Raw genomic sequence first — 23,591 nt, forward strand, 5'->3', positions numbered from 1 at the left:
ATAAGTCTATGGTTAACCCTTCAATTATATAAAACAACAAAGAACTCACATGCCATTAACAATTTGAATAACGAAATAGACAATTTTTACAAATAAATATGAAATAGCTAATGTTATTAAAATCATCTCAATGGTTTGATGAAAATATTAGATAACTTTTACCTTGGCATTAAATACACGGTAAACAGAATCGGTAAATTGATTAAAGTACAAGTTCTTTATTATATCAATAGAGACCTCATTTTTTTTTTTAAATATAATTAATTACCATAAAGATGGTAAGGTGGTAAGTTCTAAAAATTCTGAAGTGTACACATTTTTATAAGCTATGTGCAATAATTGATTATAAATACTTGTTGATTTGTAGTACCACAATGGCGTAAGTAACATAATGAGGTAATTATCAATTTTAAATGTTTGATTTGAAGTCCATATAAATTCTATGTTTTTCATTTGATTAATTCTATTTTTCTGAGTTATGTCCATATCCCTTATTTGAAGTTATGTATTTATATATTATATAGGAGCCCATAATTTTCCAGAAAATAAATGACGCAACCGTTGGAAATCTATAAAGTAAATTTAACAGAAAAATAAAATTATAAAACTTGTAAGGAACCAACTACAATAGTCGAAGACGTAACTGAGGAACCTCAGTATAGTTTTTAATACTCGTGGGGCACACTTCGTTAAAACTATTCGTCATCTATGGTTTCTAATTTACTATGTATACAAAATTCCCACTTTATAAACTAAATGCTTTTTTTTTAGTTTGGTCTGTACAAAAATGTTCTTCACAGACATTATCATTATGAATTTAAAGTTTTAACCCTAAAGTATTTCGACTATTTGTTTTTTAAAATTTCATATTTTAGAATGAAAAACAAAGATAGTTTTTTTTATTATATTTGCAACTAAATAAAGAAATATTGTTAGGCATGATTCTTCAATGATTAAAATCTGCTTAAAATAAAATGTGTACAATTAATTGGGTAGAAGAAAATATATAATGAAAACCAAGAGCCAGCATTCCAGCAACAAAGAAAATAGAAATTATCGAGTACACCAATTATTAGCAAAATAATAATGCACTACTATTGTATTTTTAACAATAAAATGGTATGTCTTATCATTTATTTTAATATTTTTTTGTCATAGCTTTCATAGCCTAAAGTTCGACGGTCGACTCGAAAAGATCTCGAAACTCACAAAGTCACAACTAATAACGACTAACGAGAACAAAATATTAAGTTCATAACCTCAAATAATATGTATAACCTGTAGCGACCGTGTGTAACAATCACGGTTTAAGATCGTGGTAACAATAAATTATTGAACTAAAGCAACTGAACAATAATTGATAAGGACTAGTTGTCGGACCTTATCATCATGTAACACCGTTGAATAAACAATTTTATTATTATTATGACAGTGTAATGAGTGATGTCACAGGACACGAAGGTGATGATTACTTACGTACCTGTTATATAAGATATACGACTGACGTCTAACAACAATCAGCAATCGCAGTACAGAAACTCATCGCGACAGATCGTGTCCGTGCGAGCGATTCACTCCGACTGCATCATCGCCCATTCGCGGACACCGACCTACAAGAGACGACACTCTCGCCGACATGGCCACCAGACTGGCAATAGTGACGGGCGGCAACAAGGGCATCGGGTACGCCATCGTCAAGGCCCTGTGCGGGCTGTTCGACGGCGACGTTTACCTGACGGCCCGCGACGTGGGCCGGGGCGAGGCGGCCGTCGCGCGGCTGAACGAGCTGGGCCTCAGGCCCAAGTTCCACCAGCTGGACGTGACCGACGCCGGTAGCGTGGCCGCGTTCGCCAGGTTCGTGGCCGACAACTACGCGGGCATCGACGTGCTGGTCAACAACGCGGCGATCGCCTTCAAGTCGGACGCCACCGAGCCGTTCGGCGTGCAGGCCGAGGAAACGATACGCGTCAACTACTTCGCACTGCGGTCCGTGTGCGACGCGCTGTTCCCGCTGCTGGTGCCGGGCGCACGTGTGGTCAACCTGTCCAGTTCCGCCGGCCGCCTGTCGCTGATTCCCGGCGACGAGCACAGGCAAAAGCTGTCGTCGCCGCTGTTGACCGTCGACGAGCTGGACGCGCTGATGCGCCTGTTCGTGGACAAGGCCAAAGCCGGCGACCACGCGCGGGCCGGATGGCCGTCGTCCGCGTACAGCGTGTCCAAGGTGGGCGTCAGCGCGCTGACGTTCATACAGCAGAGGGCGTTCGACGTGGACGCCAGGGCGGACATCGTTGTCAACAGCGTGCACCCCGGATACGTGGACACGGACATGACCAGCCACAAGGGGCCGCTGACCATTGAACAGGGCGCCGAAGCTCCGGTGTACCTGTCCCTGTTGCCGGCGGGCGAACAAAACGTCAAGGGCTGCTATGTGTGGAACGACAAGTCCGTTAAGGACTGGTGTACGTGTTGAGACACGTTCGTGCGGCGCAGGTGCTACTCGTCAAGTCGCCATATTATCTATTTCGACGTTCACCGATCGGTTTTCAAAAAATAAAAAGTACCTATTTTTTAACTTCGCGCGCTCACTATTCACACACACACACACATTCTGTATACTTATTAATTGTATTATATAATTGTATTCATTTATTATTCGATTTAGTACTGTTCAAACTGCGTTACTTTTGTATACTGTTTTTTGTTCTCGCAATATAATATTTTTTTAAATCACAATCACTGTGCATTACTTCTTACAAAACCCGTTGTCGAAACTTTAAAAATGTATGTTTGGTTGTTCTTGTCTCCCGAGAACTGATTTGTTGAAAATATTTTAACGACTTAAAATACAACAACTAAAAGTGACCTTGTAAGGAGTTGCCCGTGGCATGTTACCCTTCCTTAAATTGTCCGTTAAATGTTAACTGTACATATTTTTAAGATAAACGATATTTTATTGTTTGTATTATCTATGTTAAGTTAAAAAGGCAATTTATTTTTTTTCTATTACAATTATTACCTACACATTGTATTGTTTCTCTTGAACATGTGCAACTATTTCATTTTTCACCCATAAACTTTAGTTTTAGACAACGTAGATTATACTTGAAATTTAATACGAATTGTATTAAATCGGCTTGCACCGTCCTAGTTGTAGCCTTACAAACTTTTGTCTGATTAATTTTTGCTTATTTATTTGATTCATTTTTTATGTCTGTTTGGACTGAAGACCTTAGATCTTTTGACTTTGATCCTTTTCAAAATAGGTACATCAAAACCTGAGTTTGTATTGTTAGTGTACCTTGAAGTTGCCATGTCTTATGAAAACTTGGAAATTGCTGAACTGATTTATACCAAATTTTACATGGTTTTTTACTTGGTACTAGATGAGTGTTTATAGTTTCGTTTCTCAATCAGTGTAGATTGCTACTGAGGTTCACTCTGTCACTCAGGAATTTCGTTTCGGACGTTTCGGCTCACGAAAATCTAATATTTATTTGTTTATATATTGAGTTTGATTGGTTACAAATATTAAAATAAAAGAAACTATTATGTAATCTATCTATACAGAAATTAAAAATTAATTTATATGTTTAAAGTTTATATAATATATACACAACGAATATACAGCACCGATTTTGACCACAATTCTAGAGAATAGTTTGGACCCCATTCGAAGATATACGAAATGCTATGTACAATCTACCACAGATGGGTGGCCCATTTCGCTCGTATTAGTTCGCAAACCGAGAAACCCAGTTTGCCCTTCAACTGAAGTATAAACCTATAACCTACATAGCACCGTATTGTATGTTCGTTCATTTTTTTTCGAGGAAGTCTGATTATACAGATTAGTGTATATAAAATGAAAATTGTAAATATTTTATATTATCAATAAGAAAAATAATCTCTCAACGTCAATCTTTTAAAATTAAGTTTATTTTATAAATGTTTTAAAATGTTGTATTACATACTTCACTTATTACCTATCCATAAATCGAATCTAATAATACTTGTTTTATCTTATTCCATTTCAATAATACTATTATATAACAAATAGGTTCTTTTTATAAAAATAATTCTTTTAAAATTGTTTCTTATCTATTACGGCGTTACATCAACAAAACGATAACAAAATAATGATACACCTATATTCTTTATCTATATATGTGTAGCCGTGTGGGTATTAGCCTTCAGATTTAATCAAACAAAAATATTATTATTAGGGCATTACGAATGTGGCATTAGGCAATTAAAAAAAAAACATTAGGAAAATAAAAAAGTGGTATTAGGGCAAGTAGGTTACCAATCTGACAAATAGTAAGATATGTTAAATTTAAATTCAATGAAAAAATATTACATAATAGTGTACCTATACGAAAAATTATTTTGCAGAACGAAGATGATCGATCAACCTATATATTAAATATATTTATATGTGTTATGGTAGAATTGATAAAATCATATTCCTATTATTTGGTATAGTAATTTATTTTACTACTAGTCACTAAATAATAATACGGTAATTTGAATTACATTTATTAAACTATTACCCAATTATTTTAATAGTACCTATATTATATAATTGATAATTTATATATATATATATATGTTAGTGTTATTGACAAAACAATACCGACTTACTGTAGGAGGTAGAATGGTAAAAATAACTTAATGGTATAAACAGAACAAACAGGTAATGGTTTAAAATTAATTTAAATATTTTGAAAATGTCATTGTGTATAGTAAATAAAACATAATAATATGTGTAAAAGTCTCAAGTCACTACTCCTCGTTGTGCACGTAGATATATTATGTTTGAATTACAAATAAAATACTATAAAATCGTTATTCTTGGTTTCAATTTCTTAGGTTTCAGCAAGAATTACTTATGAGAAATATTGTATTCAATTGTTAAGCCTTAACTATAAAAGTTAAACATACAATTTTATAAGTTGTTAATATTTTAACAAATTTCAAATACATAAAAAAAAAATCGTGATTAAATATTTTTAAATTAATTACTATACTAGAATAACTTGAGTTAAATTCTCAAACTTTTTCAACGAGTCTAAAAATATTTACCAACATTTAAAAAAATTATGACAACAGCATTTAACTTATTATTATTTACTAGTAATTATTGCTATGAACACGTATATTAATCACTCATTTGCAAGTCGATTAATTTTATCAACAGTTTAAAACAGTTCAGTTAAAGAACAATTAAAGGTAAAAAAAGAGCTACAACGTATAAAAGGGGAGAGTAACTGCTCGTTTTAATTTCCCTTTAAAATGCCCCTGGCTGAGGGTTCATCAATAAACATAAAATTGAAGAATTAATAAAGACAATATAAAATGATAGAATAAATTGTCTGTTAAAAATCTCAAAAAGAAAGTTCCGAAAAAGTTAATAACTATTAAAAAACGAGTGTTCATCTAACATTTAAGATTGTTTTGAATTACAAACATTTTATTTGATTTAATTTTTAATTCTAATATATATGATTAAAAACGAAATTAATTTTACATTGAAGTTTACTATTTTATGTTGGTTCCAATTATTTTTTATTTTATTATTTCTCTTATTACATGTCAATCTGTCATTACTCATTTATAAATAATTTTAAGTTTAAAATTGTAATGTAGAAGTAGGTTAATAATTTCACAACGAAATTATACGTTTTGCCCGTCTCATATATCTAAACTTTATTATTTTTATAAATACAGTTTTCGAATTTATAATTCAAAAACCATTCTAATAAGTATACCGATGAGTACGATGTATACCCGTACACAAGAATACGGAGGAATATTTCTCGATCAAAGTATATATCAACCTACACTTATAAGGTATACGCGATGAGACTGGCGCGATGAGTCCGCTTTGCTGGAAAGGCAGCAGCATCGGTGTCTATACATACAGTATGCCGCGCGTCCGTATTTGGATATATTTTTCTTTTCCTCGTGCTCAAGCCCAAGGGTCACTTATCACGACGGTGGTCAGGGGGCGGGGGTCGCGGAGACGCGCAGGACGTGGACGACGAGAAGAAGGTCGAAAAGCCGGCGGAAAGGGACGGAGAATGCGATGACGAAGGAGAGCCGAGGACGCGTTTTCCGCAACCCGCAGCGGCGGCGGTCTGCCTTTCCAGCGGCCGTTTTCCGAAATGACGCGGCTCCTCCCCCGTCGCTCGGATCGGACACGCCCCGCGCGCCGAAGTCACGCACGGGAATCCCTTTGCACCCCGCGCGATGTGCATCAGCCGCGTCGAGTCGTGGTCCGCTACACCGCGGCGTACACATTTTACAATCGTATAGCGTATATGCGTTCGCTCTCTATCCCCGCTAACACACTGCTATAATGCCCACTATTTGATACCGGCTTTCTCGTTTGTTTACATCGTCGCGCCACCTCCGCCGCCGACGTCTGCACTGCGGATGACGCGCCGAACAAAAGCAGGTAAGCGCATAATCAAAACGTTAAACCAACACTATGTATATGTATATATACTTACCCATGTGGCCATACGGGTATGGGTGTATTGTATATTATGTAAAATGTGTATAGGTACACGTACAATCATTCGTGTGTGCCAGCGTGGGCGTGTGTGTGTGTGTGTGTACGTATGTGTGTCGGTGTGCTACGGGTGGAGTATGGAAAATAACGCGATGCGTATAGGTACGATATGCGACAATACATAGATATACGGAGCTATAGGTTGACATTACCTAATACCTGCTCGCGTACGTTATGATATGTATTATATTCTTGAGACGCCCGAATGTTAGACGGGAGACGCGAAAATGCGTATATAGTGTAACTGCTTTCATCACATATTGTTATATGTGCCGTTCTATATCGATTGTACATAATAATAATCATCTCGGGCGATGTTCTTGTGTATTTTGTATGACACTTACGTGTAGGTATTATGAGAAATCATTTCTCTGCAATCACTGGCCAATTTTTATTGTTAAATCCCTAGCAGCTAGGCCACTCAATGCTACTAGAGAGTCAATTTTTTGAAAGTGAAAATCTAGCGAGCCAGAGGACATAGAAAGCAAAAACGAAAAAAAAAGGTCAATAAAATTTACAATTGACATTTATAGTTTAATGCTAGGTAAGAATTCATATCTACGTTTTACAATTAAAATAAAGATTTTTATAAAGATAAAATCAACAAGGGAATAGTAGGTAGGTACCTATTTGAGACTTATCAAGAGAGAGGGGGTCTAAAAGTCATAGCTAAGAATCGGGGAGATTAAAATTATATTTTCTACGGCCTATTATACATAGATTAATATTTGAAAACGTTTTGATTAAAGGTTCTTTTCGATATTGTAAATAAGTAGAATAAATTGTAAATAATATTAAATAATATTTAATAATAATAACATTTAGATACTTAAACATATTTAAGCTGTAATCTTAGTAGTTAGCGATTGACGATTGTGGAAGGAAGGAGTGTGCTCTTTGAATGTTTATAACTAGATTTATTCTAAGTTCATTTATTTAAATCATAACATATCAAATTAATCTATACAATTTATTAATAAGTTATCTTAGTGCTTAGTCGATAAATGCAAAATACAATTTTACTATCATATAATAATTGATTCATTTAAATTATAAATACCTATACTTACTACATAATAATATGTTATAATTTATTATTAAATGTATATATTTTGTGTATTATACATAAATAGTATGTAAATACAGTACAACTATACTAGGTATTCTGATAAATAAATACATGATTTATGGTCTTAAAAAACAATTATAGTATATTTTTTTAACGTTGTATAAGATTAAGCCATTAATCGCATTCTATGCACTAACTTAAATTGGTATTAGTTAAAAATGATTAATCATGACACCTGCAATTAAATGAGAAAAATATTTGGTCAAATGTTTCTAGGAACATACACTGAATAAATAGGCAACCAGTGAATAGTAATCCAAAATCATAATATAAATGTAGAAAACTACAAATCAATAACGATGTGTAAAATTATGTAAATAGTTATCAATTATATATATCATTGATAAAAGTTTGAAGATTTAATTACTTAAAATAATAATGTATATTTTTTAATTACACTGAATAGGTAATATTAGAATATAAATACTAGGTGTGCTACTAATTGTACTATCATTTACGCAAAATAAGGTATTTACATACCATTCATGTAACATATAATAAATATTTAATACTTATAAAATGTATACTACAACTTTTAGACATACAGCAAGGGTAGCCAACACGAATATGTTCGCGAGTCACATGGACAAATGATAATGATACCAAGAGCCAACTTGTTTATAAATACATTTTAATCATATTATATAAATTGATACGTTTTTATAAATGTATAGCAAAAAAATTAAAATTCATAATAATAATGAATAAACTTTGATTTAATAAACAAGACGCGAGCTGCAAGTCAGACACCCCCGACGTATAGTATTTTTGTAAATTTATCAGCATTTCTATACTATTTATTTATTAATCACAGCACAATTGGATAAATATGGTAAATGCCAAATGGTAATAATGCTATTGAAAAAGAAAATATATAAAATATTACCTATATATTTATATCATTAGAAATTAATATAGATACCTATTAATATTCATTTATGAACATGTAGTACCTACTAGAAAGTGGTAAGAATTTGAAATTATGTGTTGTAAAGTGTACTAAGAACACTATAATATAAGCACTAATAAGTAATAAATAAAGAATAATGATAGTTAATATTTAATATTCAGACGGTTGGACTATAAAATGTAAAAGTCTGACAATATTATCAGTATAATAATAAAATACATTTGATTTCTTACATTTAGATGTTTTGTACTTTATTATTATTCGGTATTTTATACTTTATATAACGGGAATAAAAATTATATTGAGTTTAACAAATTTTAAAAATTTTTATTTACAAACTTTTTGAAGACTTAATAAATGTCAATCATCATCCGAGGGGTAACTCATCTATATGCCCTATAGGCTAGTACGGAATTAATAAAGTCACATATGTGTGCGCAAAGGGTAAACGTCTGTATTAAAGGATTACATAGGGAGACCGCACGTGCTTCATATATGCACGTGTGTTCAAACGTAGTTGAATATATTTTCTATTACAATGACGATGATCATCAGTATAATAAAATATTTTATCATTATTGTCAGTTTGAATCATAAGTATTACATACAAATACTAAACTATGATACACCAAATGCAACAAAGTGCAATTGGGATTTTGTACATCATTTTTACTTAATTTATGTATTATAATATTATAAAATTAGAGTCTATCTCTATAGTATATATTATTTAAGATTTTTAAAATAAAATATACATATCCAGTTAACAATAATTTTATTTGAGGATAGACACTACTGTATTATTCATCAGTCATCACTCATCATATCAATTTTAAATAAAAATAACGTTACGTATAAATAAAAATATATATATAATTTGATGTATATGTTTTAAATATTGTAGTCGACGTAATACTTGTTCATTAGTAGATAGTAATTAGTAATCAACAATTATCAAATACGCGCGATAGTTAACAGTATAAAAATTATTTGTCTAAAGATAAAAAACATTAGGATGATAAATATTTTCTTTATTAAAAATGTTTTAGTAATGAATTTGATCTTAAAATATAAAAAATAATATTTTTGTATAATAATTCAAATAATAAGTTATAGTTTAGGTACAAGAAGTTAAATCCAAGAAATAAATGATATATTTATTTATTTTTTGTTCAAAATGTAGCTAATGCTAATCTATAATTGTTTTTATTTTACAGCATTAAAAATTAATATATTAGTAGAAAGTAATTATTATGCATGAACATTTTTTAATAACTAAAATTTAATTTGTTAACAAATATTATATACTCATTTATATAGAGTTAAATATAATTTAAGTGCCTAAATTTACTTAGCTTTACTCAGATGTGGTAAATTCATATAAGCTGTAAGAAATTCTATTATTTTTGTTGTATATTTATATGTTTCATATTATGTGTTGTACATTTTTCAAAGGAACCGAGATGAAGACAGCTTTAGGCGTAGTCAAATTGAAAATGGAACCAATTTATGGAGACGACCCGTCAGAACCGGCGGCAGTGTCCACCCTATGTGCTAAATGTGAGTGCACAATTGCAGATAGGTATATTATGCGTGTATCCGGTCGATCTTATCACGAACGGTGTCTTAAGTGCACGACATGTGCGTTGAAGCTAGATCGGTCGTGTTTTGTGTGGAACGCAAAATTATACTGCCGTCAGGATTATGACAAGTGAGTAGAACATAAAAAAGCATACATCTATTACCTAGGTAATTTATAACGTCTTGTGTACTTACTTTTTTTTTTTTTTACAAAAATCTGAAAATTGGTTTTCTGAATAGTGTTTTAATTGATAAATAGTAATTTTTAAAAACCACAATACAAAATTGTACTTCTTAAAGAAACAACTATAAGAAACTACTTTATTACACCAAAATGGTATATTCTAAAACATAAGTATGTATATATATACTATATAGTATGTAAATTAATATGAATTTGAAATATATGTACAGACACGTGTTTAAACATAATTAGAATTTATTATAAAAAATATAATAATTTAGAAATAAAAATATATAATAATAATATTTCTGAAATCAAAGCAGTGTTGATGACGTAAAAAAATAGAACTCCGTAGCGCACATAATTATGGTTAATTTATCTCGCAAATCTATTGTACATACTATATAGATAATTTTTAATTACGTGTAATTAACTCAAACGGGTTTATCAAACACCTAAATAAAACAAGTAGTGGTACATCACTATTTTGATAAAATAAATATATTGTTTATTTCATGTTCGTGTTTATTTTTTTAATTTCTTATAATGTTATCTATTATATTTAATGACAATTAAACTGAAAGCATAATTTATTTAACTATGCAGCAGAAAATATTGTTGAACTGAAAAAAAAATGTAATTAGAGAGTTATTTTCATACTAAGTTTAAAAAACTTAATATCAAACAGCATTAAAAAGCGAATTCAAAAACATCAATTTTACTACTATTTAGGCACCTACTTATTAATAAGTAAATCTAAATAATTATATTTAAAATTTAAAAATGCGATAAAAATTACAATCTTATTTAGAGATTAGAGTGGTTATATACATATTTAGTTCAAAGTTCAACTGAGACATATTAAACCCAATCGTCTAAATACCGAGCAGTACCGAAAACTTGCTGCATACAAGGTCAAAAATCCGTTCCAATGCATATGGTTGTTCATTCACGATCCGTTTGTATCTGGTTTACTAATGTTATATTATAATTAAGATGATGATAAAAATAATATTTATCATTATATTATGCTCATTGTGCTCTGCGCGCCCGATCGTAGAGCAAACATTCAGTGGTGGTTCTAGGGGAGGGGCCCAGGGTCCAAGCCCCCCACCCCAAAATCCCCCCCCCAAAAAAAAACAGGTGAATTTAATAATAATATAATATGTATAATATGATACGCTTATATTATTACGGTTTATAATATTATATTATATTAGTTTACTAGTTATCATTTAATTGTAAATTCTCGTTAGTCGTTATCTTATATTTTCGCGTAGTACACTAGTATATAGTATGAAAATGGTTTTCCAATAAAGACTCTCGGATTTTCTATATAAATTTCTAATTTGGTTGATATATTATTGTTAATATGCTTGACCGTTTGACGACTGTCGTGTTTTTACGTTCAGATTAATATCGTTTTAAATGTTTTAATTTTTGTAGCTTCATTTTACCACAGACATTGAAGTATTTTACGCGAGCAGACGACCAAAATAGTTACCATTGTAAAAAATTTAACCTCCGGCTTGCAATTTGCATTGTAATGATACATATTATATTAAAATTATTTGATTAATTTCTTTACTCTAAACTCTTTATTTCATTTCAATAAGTGTTTACTATACTATAACTTTAGAATTTAGATTATTAATTAAAAAAAAAAAAAAAAATAATGTTTTTATAATTTATGTTTTCAATGATTGCTATAAACTATATAGGTTATATACAATAAAAAACGATTGTGAACGGAATGAACGGAAACGGAATTAAGTTTCTATTATTAGTATGGAATTTTAACAAATTGTATAATAATTCTAACTTCAAACGCTAAAAAAATATAGTGCATATTATGTATTTCAAAGTTTTTTAAGCTACTGTAGGCCATTTTACCTGCGTTATACAATAATTTTATATGGTAATATAATCAATTAAATATATTTTTATTTTTAACATTAGGCATAATATAGTTATATAAATATAAATTTAAGTAAAACACCAATAACTGTAAATGTTTTTAATCTCCCTTTAATGAACAATTTTAAAAAAGCATCCCAATTCCCAATAGGTATTTTTATATTTTTGGAAGTTTTAGTCAAATTATATCAAACATAATATGGATATATAAAAATCAATAACAGCAGTAATAACATAAAATCATTAACCATTAAAAAAAAAAAATCATAATTTTATCTCGGTTTAGAAAAAATGTTAAAAGCAATAGATAATTATAACCTAACCTAACCTAACCTCGCTCTCATGCACATTCGCCGAGACATATCTACAGATATAGATAAAGTTATAGATAGATTTGCTAAAAATAAAAATCGAAAATTAGAATTCGTTTTCTAAAAAGTAATTATTATATATATATATTTATTTTGTATAATATTTTGCATTAATGACTAATGTGGGTAATATATGTCACTAATTTCAATAAATATATTATAAAATATTTTTAAAAAAATTGTGTGATGTTTATGGTCCCCCTCCCCAAAATCAAACTCTAGAGCCGCCACTGCAAACATTTGCGACAGTTTGATGCAAATCAATGTACGGCCCATGGATTTGATTCAGCCCCGCACAGCGTGCGTACTGTCGCCAAAGGATTATGAACACAACCCTTCTCTACAACCACCGCGCAACAACTGCATTTTTCTCGAATTGTTGTTTCATTCTATTATTTTTTTCATATTATAAATACGTATGTATAAGTATATATTATTTACGTTTTATTAGAAAATTTTCTTTTGTTATGCTCGGCACGATGCACACTCAAATATAACTATATACAACGTATCCGACTCAATCATATATATATTTATATAAATAGATTATAAAACGTAAATAATAATATCCACGACTTTCCACAATATTCTGGTTTGTCAAGTTTACTTTTATTAAATCGGATTTTTCAAGATGTCAAACATATACCAATTACCTATATATATATTATATATTAATAGCGATTTCGTATCGTTATATATAAAATGACATGATTCTTTATCGTGACGTTGCAGTTTTTGTTTATGCAGCCCATTGCTACGTCAAAAACTTTCTATAAAAGTAATCGGAGACTGTAAATTGGTTTGAAAAAATTACTCATAAAGATAAACGAAAATGACAACGTTAACGGTCGACGCCATAGTAGCGTAACTAGGAAAAAATCTAGGGGGGCAATATAATATATTTATTATTATCAAAACCCTGACACCCCTCCCCTCCCTCCGGTTAAAATATATACCTTTATCCGTCAGAAAATTGTCAGGGGGACAAGTGTCCCCCTTGCCCCCTACAATTACGCCACCGGTCGGCGCAGTCGACATCGTATGTTTAATAAGATTGCCAAAAAGTACTAGGTTTATGCTACTGATTCCTATTTTTTACAGACTCAACGATGTTAGATGACAATAATTAATTGATTATTACGATCACACAATTATTTTTATATATAATTCTATGAAGATGTTTACTATTGAAATTGTTTTTGGTAGTCGTTACTCATTTGGCATGTATAATAAGTAAGTGCTTAGTATCATTAAAAAAAACAACGTAAATGATTTAGTGGATTAAAAGATATGGACTCATTCAACACGTTGGAACGGTTGAGTAATATTGTACCTTGTTCGATATTAAAAAAAAAAAAACAATGATAAAATTTTAAAAACTGTGATTTCATTTGGCAAAAAATAAAAATAATAAAGAATCGTAGATATTGAATTTAATACAACATAAAAGAGCTAGCATAAAAGAGTTAACCAGATAAGAAATAATTTACGTTTTAATTCTTTATTTCTATGGGTATTATTATATTGGGAAACTCACTATCTACCACAGTAGAAAGAAAATATCAATTGATATTAATTGCCCCATAGGCCATAGGAACACTAAATGGTGGATAAAAAAGCAGGGCATATAAGTAGTTTATTAGTACAGGTATACCTATTACAGTATTACCTATATTCTATACCTATATGTACCTAATACCTTATCTAAATATTTAATTACAATACTGTAATTAGTGTAATTTTTATTGTACAGCTATATTATAATATAGTAGGTATTACATTCAATATTTTACAACTTTCAAAGTGTATTTTAATCTTCTTTGGTAAATAGTAATTTTTTTTATATTTTTGTCTATTATTCATTATATTATAGTTAAAACAAAATATATGTTCGAACAAAAATTACATCTACACAACGTATACTACAGTACTGTGGCCAGGATTTTTTTTTGGAGGGGGGGCTTAATATTTTGATGGCCAATTATGACAACAAATTAAGTTTGCACTGTATTTCTGACAATATAATTCATATAATTATACATATTATCTAATCAATATCAAGTAAATGTGATAAGAGCAGCGTTGCTTTATTACCACAAACGGTAATTAAATTAATAAAATTATTGTCGTCTGACATTTGGGGGGGGGGGGTTGAGCTCGGAAGCCCCCCTTGGCTACGGCACTGGTATACTATATATCTATTATAGTGGTGTAGCATAATTAATAAATATAGCGGTTAAAGTTGTTTAAAATAAGTAGGTACTTTAATATCTTAACTGTTACTTGTACGCTTTTAAACTTTGTAAAAATAAAGATATAGCAAGTATTCACGCCTATAATTTTATGAAAAATTTGATTTTCAATATGCTATATTCATAAAACATTAAATAATAAACTTTCACAAAAGAAAATGTTGAAGTTATAACAAGCGCAATTAAAAAGTATACCACCCAGGCCTCCCTGCTGTCAATCTCTTTTCGCTAAATTACATCACGTCATGGTACATCTCAAACTTCTCATTACACAAAGACGTAAAAATTGTTAAAGTTTATATCACAGCTAAAACTACTAAAAAAAATTCCAAATCAATCAATTTCACACAATCCCAATCTATCCCATCTATCCCAATTAATTCTCCACGTCGACTAAAAAGAAACTGGTGTCGAGATTTCTTGAATCCCGAACTGTATTAACTAAATTGAATTCCTCTCTACTCCTCTCTCCACAAGCCAGAGGGTTTTCATACTGGTGAGTCTCTCCTATGTATATTTCACGTTATTTTTTGTTGTCTTAGTTCAGCTACAACATTTACTTATTATTGTTATACATAAATATAATAATATTACAGATTGTATTTATACTTTTGTTTAAATAATAATAATAATTTAAAAAAATAAAAAAATATATATTATGCAAGACGTTTTGTCTACATAGTTTATTTTATAATAATATGGAGGATGGTGTTCATAAAATAAACCTGCAGGCTATATATAGGGGAAAAAAATATGCGAATGAAAAAAGTCAAGTGATCTACCCCTCCGCGTCTACCGCTTCGATCAAAAACTTCACGATCATCATCCGCAGCAGTAAGAATATTACATAAAAAATAAAATCGAAATTGGTGGTGAAAGAGGGATTTGGGGTGGTGACTCGGCGTGCATATAATATAGCCACGATTACTTGCACTGAACCACCCGGCTATAATATGCATAATATTACCAGACAATTATTATATTATCAAATCGATTTCGTGACGGAATATATTATTTATGTGTAAGTAGGTATATTTAACACACGAATTATATAGATGAAAGGATTCCCTTTCCAGGATCGGTTCCTCCTGGTTGCAATATTATTATTATACAGAGCGATTCACCAAGTATGCTTATTGCTTATTGCCTTTTAATTAAATAATGTAGTTATTTAAAATCTGATTTTTAGAATTTTTAAATATACTTTAGTCCATATTTTAAAATTATTGAGATTTTTTGTACTACTTAAACAGTATACGTGTTTAGGAGATGCTAACTCCTGTTTTTAAAATGAGAACCCTCCCCCTTTTCTACAGTAAATTATTTAGCAGATATTTTTTTCTAAAAATATAGAAGTATTTAATTTAAATTCAAGTGAGTAGATTTTGAATTACTTAACTTTATTAATGTTATGTAGTTATAGGATAATAAATCCATGATATTGAGTTTTGTAAGATATAATGGGGGGGGGGGCATAGTAAGTTGAAAATGTTTGTAATTAATATTAATTTGTTAACGTTTATAATTTTTAAAAATGGTTTAAGTATGAATAACCTACTCGTATAATAAACACTAGATGTCTAGATCTGATATTTTTTTATTGTAAGGACTATTATCCTTAACATAAACCTTATATTAGCTGAAAAACTTCTTGTTTTTTATTTGAATTTTGAATTGAGTACATTTAATTTAAAATAAAAAAATTATCCACTAACAATAGTTTACAATTAAAAAAAGAAGAGTTCTTGTTTGGAAATCAAATCAGAAGCTTGTATTGCCAGAGGACACAAAACGTTAGTTTGGTACAAAATGTTTCAAGTATTTGAAAATAAAGTCTGAAGTAAATATAAAAATTTCGGAAATGATAATTCGAGTATAATTCACATGGTATTAACTGGAAAAATGGGGGTGAGTATTGGTGAATCACTCTGTATAATATTAAACGTGTATAAACCATAAAACGACGACAACAACGCGTCACCGCGACGCGTGCGGTGGTTTATACGTATATTATGTGCGATTGATTCGCACGCGCGACAACGGACCCGAAGTCGCGCACGTACACACCGCCGGTGTAAGGGCGTTAGGTCGGGACGTTTATGGCTAGCGCGTGGCGTCGGCGTCGGCTTCCGGGTGGGCCTCGTGGCGCTACTAATGCCTCATCGCCGTCGTCGCCACCGCCGTCCCAGTTGGCGTTTATTGAATTTACGGCCGCGGTGACTTCATTTACGTCGTCGTCGTCGTCGTCGTCGTCGTCGTTGTCGTCACAACTACGCCACCGCAGACGACGGGGTGACGATGTGTATTAATTATATTATACGGTTTTATAAACGTATATATAAAATAGCACAGCGCGCAGTCACAAAACTATAATCTATGTATGTATACATCTGCACCTCCTCGCACACCCCAATCCGCCGCCCACGATAATAGACCGGCACGCCTGCGGATTTGGACGGAAGCAGTCGAAAATAATACCACGCGACGTATTGTAATAATATATTAAAGTCTATTAGCCGTGGCACAAGATCGATTTTTTCCAAACATTAATTCATGTGAATTCTCCAAGTATTAAATATATAGTTAAATAAGTATTATATCTGTTTTATGTTTAATGAAAACGTAACATTAAAAAAATCATCTACTCAAGGAAGTTGCACCACCGAGTTTTTAGTACGAGAACTTTTTAATGATATTTAATGATGTTAATTCAAAAATTGAAATCCAAAATAACCTAAATATTAAAGGCAGTACCTAATTCTTATACAAATAAAATTAAACTAGTTAAAATGATCAAAATTTTACTGTAGCCTTACAATTTTCAAAACTTTTCTTAATTATTGAGAAAAAAAAATAAAAAAATGTATGCAAAACTAGTTTTCTATGTATATATAAAATTGATTTTCTTATTTTGTTGTAATTTTATGATAATAATAAAAATAATAATTGTAACATTTTCTGTATACATGGCATAATTTTCAAAATAGTTTCTTTTTTTTAGCTATTATTATAGATGTATGTAATTATTTATTTATTTTTAATTTTCGATTATTACTTATTTATCAATATTTTCTCTTTTTCTCATCTTACGTAAAAAAAAAAATTTTAAATTAATATCTTATCCTTAAAAGCATTATTGATATTATATACGTATAATTTATTAATAACCAATATTAAGTAACATCTCAACCGTGGCCAATGACTAATAATAAAATTTAAAAAAATAGGTATATTATTATAATACTTAAATAAAAATCATATAATGAATACAATGTTTTCAGAAAAATTAATTCAGCTTATCACTTACCGTATATTACTTATAAGTTATAGTCAAATAAATTACTATAACAGGAATATAAATATAATATTATAAAATAAACGTATTAATATAGCCTGACTGCCGGTCTGCCCGTTTTTTCTCAGAATTGTTTTTCGTATGCAACGATATATCGTTGAATTCAAATTTAACACATTCATATTACATTATAGACTATAGTGTCCCACTCAATGACGTGGACCACTGGACACACACTGTACAGCAGACCGATTATTTACTTTCCCCCTTTTTATTTTAAACTACTGAAACAAGAAATGTATTGGTTTTACAATTATGTGTTTTATTTTTAGTTAGTTTCATTTGTTTGGGAATCAGCCAAGCACTCAAACATTTAACTGTATTCAAACAGTAATCTAAATTCCTCCACAAAATTACTAAAGCACCGTTCTATGTTTCAAATCATACACTCCATGTATCCACAAAGACCTCTTTGCAGAGCTCTATGCTATTAGTTCAAAATGTCATCAAAATCTACCATCTAGATTCTAGACCCATTCCTATTTGCACAACCACTAAATAATCCTCTTACTCTTATTACTGGAAATTGTTTGCTGTACTATTCTAGCTGATATTGCAGATGAATGTTAAAACGAAGTAATGCCGTTATCTACTCGTACTAATTAAATGAATCAAACTAAGTAGGTACTACATAATAATAAAATTTCGTCAATAGACGACTTTTCGAATTAGGCTAGCAATTCAGCTTTCATGTATAAATATATATTTTGTAATCACCATACTAAGGTAATAATTAACGTTGTTTTAAACAAAATTCTAATTTTCGTCTAATTAAATCCTGTCAGCATAAAAGTTTAAAACTATAAAGAAATTTTATAATTGTATAAACTACAACAGTAGTACAAGTATTAAACATTTTTAAACAATTTTTGGTTATTATAGCACGAATAATTCGTACCCATCAATATATGTATTTTTCGAGTGTCCAGCCGTAGTTACAGTGAGTTTTTACATTTATTTTAACAGAAAAACTGCTTGAATATAGTTAAAATATGAATGCAAAGTTAATATTACTATTTACTATTCATATTATTTCTAAAATATTTGTAAACATTTTGAAATTTTATTTTTTAATAAAAAATTAGGTTTATAAAATATTTAGGCAAGAAGTAGTACTCAAAAGTTAAACGTAGATTTTAAAGTTAAGGATCACTAACATAATTTACGTGTGTTTCATAGCCGTTTATATTATTAATGTATATTATAAGTCAATAATAAGTGTTAACAATTATAACTTAATATTATATATTATATCGTTTTTTTTTAAATAATAATTACCATTGACCATAACCATTAACGTCCATATACAATAATTTAGCATCTATAAGTTATAATAGATTTTTAATTAGAAATAGAATAAAGATATATACCAAATTAAATTTTTAAATAAAAATAAAAAATTAGATTAAGTGTGTGTTTATTTGAATTCTAAGTGCTAATCACTCGCTAGCACCCCTAGGTTTATATTCTTATTATCTGTCATAAAATTAGTTAATAGTTACACAAATTTATTATTTATTCTTTTAAAAATCCTATATGACTATAATAACAATGATTTTTTTTTAATGATTAAAATATATCGTTAATAATCTTAATATTTTACTTAAATTTATAAAAAGCTTAAATAATACCATTACACATAAAGTGTAATTCTGGAATTTAAAGACATAAAAATAAATTATTTCATTTTTCAACGGAAAACGTCATCGCTCTTGAATGTTTATCCCCGAGTGTCATGAAATATGAGTAAAAAGTTTTACATGTTTGTTCAATTCGTTTGCTCATTTTGGTAATGTCCCAAACGTTTCCATAGGTTGTCATGATACTTTATGTCATTAAATTGATGGTGTTTATATTTCCAGTCATTAATCATATTTTGAATATACTCTAAAGCATGTCTATACAGGTACATACTTCAAAGTTCAAATGTAACTTTTATCGAAAATATAATAACTGAAGTATATTAAAATAAAATTAGAATTAAAATTTTTTTGAATTTTATTCTTTCGGTAATTTACTTTATGATAAAAATGTATTGAGAAATGAGAAAAAAATTTGCAATAATTTTACGCTGCAGATAACCTGCAGTATAGGTATAATATATATATGCTAATTAGCTAATTCACTGATTACCACGAGAATAGAAATGGACCTTATTATGCACAAATCTTTGTTTTTATAAAATTAGTTAATTTTATATCTTTTAATACAAAATTGTAAAAATATTTTTATAATAAATATTATGATTAGGTTAGTATAATTCTCATACTCTTATAACTGAAAATTGTTTGCTTCACTATTTTAGCTGATACTGATGAATCTTAAAAATAAATAATGCTGTTATCTACTAATTAAATGAATCAAACTAACTATACTTAATTATAAAGTTTCATTATTTGACGATTTTTTGAATTAGACAAGCAATTTAACTTTCAAGTATAAATATATATATATGTATATATTAGTAATCAACATAGTAAGGCAATAATTAAGTAAAATTAGTTAACTTTATGTATTTCTAATTTTTAATTCAAAATTGTAAAAGTATTTTTACTGTAAATATTATAGTATCAATTCTAATTATCTACTGGAATTATTATTGAATGAGTGGCTCCTGATTTTACTAACTTACATAGACTAAGAGGGGTAATAATTAAAAAACCATTAAGGTTTATTATGAGTTGCATTCATTTAGTAATTTGTATTGAAGATAAATTTAATAGGATATTATTTATTTTAAATACTTACAAAACTTTTCCATTTTAGGCGACTGATTTTCTCGTGTAAAATTCCATAACTTAATTTTTTGTCTTTTTCTTACATGTACCCATTAGGAATTGTGTATTATTATTAAATCTATTTAAAATTATTATTTCAACGTAGAATATAATATTTTCTATTTCAAAGTATATACAAAGCTCGGTGTTAGGAAATATAGTTATAATAGATCCAATGAGTCGAATATTTAGGTCCCTAACCACTAGCCTTATTTGTCTGTCGTCTCGTTAACGTCAATCCAAAAACGATCAATTACGCAATTACACGGTGTAATTCCATGAATTGCGTTTCGATGACGTAGCACTACCATAATATATATATATACACACCTACGTGCAGTGTCCGCGAACGCCCCCGTCCACCCTCCTTGCGGGAAACACGTGTTTTTTCAATCCCTATAAATAGTAAGGGAGCGATAAAAATGTATATATAAATATATGAATGGATTCCCGCAATCGAAGTCACGTTCTCCTCCCCCTCTATATAGTCACAATACATTCGGCTACCGCAGAACTCATTGTTTTTCGTTTTTTTTTTTTTTTTATTTTACTATCGAAACGATATACGCGGAGGGGAAACAAAGTAAGGAAAAAATGTATACACAACTACACATACACACGGTGGTGATATATATATTTTATGCTAATAAACGGCTGACAGGGAATGGCTAGCGAGGCATTTATAATCATTGAATTGCCATTAGAGGAAGACAGAGAGGTACAGTCGCGCGCGCAATACGTATAGAACCGTTCGCGGAGGGTATATGTGCGCGCATAAATAATATACTATATTGAGATTCGTATGAATTTCACCCCTTTTTGACGTAACGCGAATTAATAAATACGACCTTTCGACGTCTAGGGTGCTGTATGAATTTCATTAATCGCGTTTACATATATTTGCCACTGTTTGTACTATAATATTATGTAGGTATATCTACACCATGTATGATATATTTTATCAGTAGCAAATATTGTTTAATGCGTGTGTTTTTTTTTTTTTTAATTAGTTTTACACAGAAACCGGAAATGTTCAGTACAAATATATACTGTAGGTATAAATAAATAATAATATTAACAATTAGCAATACCTATTCAATGTATATAATATATATTATATGTAGAATGTATCATATAACATTCGAGGTTAAAAATGATTCATTTATTTAAAAATTATATTTTATTAACTGTTCGTTTAATATGTCTTTTCATTAATTGAATTACATTAATTGTAATCTTTGTAATTGAAAAAAAATTATTGTTGCCTTTTAGTTTGGTTAACTAATAAATACATATATGTATATATAATATTATGCATTTTTTTTCATATCATTGTAGATTTGTTATATGCTATACAAAATACACATAAATACTTTATACTTTTATAGATTATGAATTTATCATTAAATCAGTATTATTTTAGGATAAATTCAAATATTTCCTGCTTAAAGCTAAATTTTTAAAATATAATATTAAAAAATAATTAACACATCAATAGTTATCATAGCAGTAGCTATAGTTATATCTAACAATAATTATTATAAAATAAATTACTATACGTATTAAGTATAACAAATAAATATATAAAATATATTTTAAATATTAAAATTTGCTCCACCAATTTTATTGTTTATATTAGGTATCTGTTATATAGAATATCGAATAAAAAAGATTCTAGATTTAGAGGTAAAATAAAATGTAACAATCACTCCCTTAAAAATAAGAATGAAATCTTGAAAATGTATTTATAGGTCAAGATTTAAATAAACACAGCAGTTCACGTTAGTTATAAATTCAAAAGTTCTTATACTTAGTTCGCTTTTAATTTTGTTTTTGGAAACTGTGCGGAAAGTTTCGTTAGATGACAATATTTATCATATACATTTACTTAATTAAATTTTAAAAGCCTTATTTAATATAAATTTAAATATCAAATTAGGTACTATTTTTTCTTGTTGTCCCGAATAGTATGATTTAATAATTTTAAAATTTTAAATAGATAGGTATTTTTAAATCGGTAATATTATAAATTATTGAATATAATTTTAATTTTTTTAATTTTACTTATGATTAGTTATTATTACAAAAGATATAATCTAAATATTTTAAATAATCTAGTTTACATGTTTATTTATATATTATATCAATTCGTTACATCATTAATATAATTTATATAATATATATATATAATACTACACACACATACACACATATATATTTATATAACATATCTGTGCACGTGTGTGTATATGTGTGGGGAGGGGGAGTTTAACCTAACTGTCAATATAAAAAAAAAAACATGCTGCATTGATAGTTTTTCTTTTTTTTCTCTTTTATTGGCGGGCGCAGTTTGTGGCTAAAAGTTTTCGGGCTCTTTTCTTTACGGTCTTAAAAGGGAGGAGCCGTTTGTTTCGGTGATAAAACCATAAAGAAAAAAATAGAAAAATAACACACACACACACACACACATACACATATAAGTTTGAGTGTGTAAATAAATCGTTTTTATTTTATTCTTGAATTTTGCGGTAACACGTGCGC

The 23,591-nt window shown here is 29.4% G+C and overlaps 2 protein-coding genes across 3 annotated transcripts in view; both read left to right on the forward strand.

The window, feature by feature from the left end:
• Positions 1–1,386: 1,386 nt before the first annotated feature.
• Positions 1,387–2,733, forward strand: LOC113552883 (carbonyl reductase [NADPH] 1-like). Its single transcript, XM_026955880.1, has one exon. It carries the CDS (start codon positions 1,637–1,639, stop codon positions 2,468–2,470), a length of 834 nt encoding a protein of 277 aa, XP_026811681.1. The 5' UTR covers positions 1,387–1,636; the 3' UTR covers positions 2,471–2,733.
• A 3,573-nt stretch (positions 2,734–6,306) lies between these two features.
• LOC113551698 (LIM homeobox transcription factor 1-beta-like) overlaps positions 6,307–23,591 on the forward strand; it is a 29,442-nt gene continuing 12,157 nt past the window's right edge. Inside the window, exons 1-2 of one of the 2 annotated variants that reach the window (XM_026954095.1) lie at positions 6,307–6,457; positions 10,069–10,324. In XM_026954095.1, the coding sequence (XP_026809896.1) occupies positions 6,436–6,457; positions 10,069–10,324 (278 nt within the window). In that variant the 5' untranslated portion in view covers positions 6,307–6,435. The remainder of the gene's footprint in view (positions 6,458–10,068; positions 10,325–23,591) is intronic. The other variant, XM_026954096.1, reaches the window with a different exon arrangement.

Source organism: Rhopalosiphum maidis, chromosome 2 (assembly GCF_003676215.2).
Source record: "Rhopalosiphum maidis isolate BTI-1 chromosome 2, ASM367621v3, whole genome shotgun sequence".
Taxonomy (NCBI): domain Eukaryota; kingdom Metazoa; phylum Arthropoda; class Insecta; order Hemiptera; family Aphididae; genus Rhopalosiphum; species Rhopalosiphum maidis.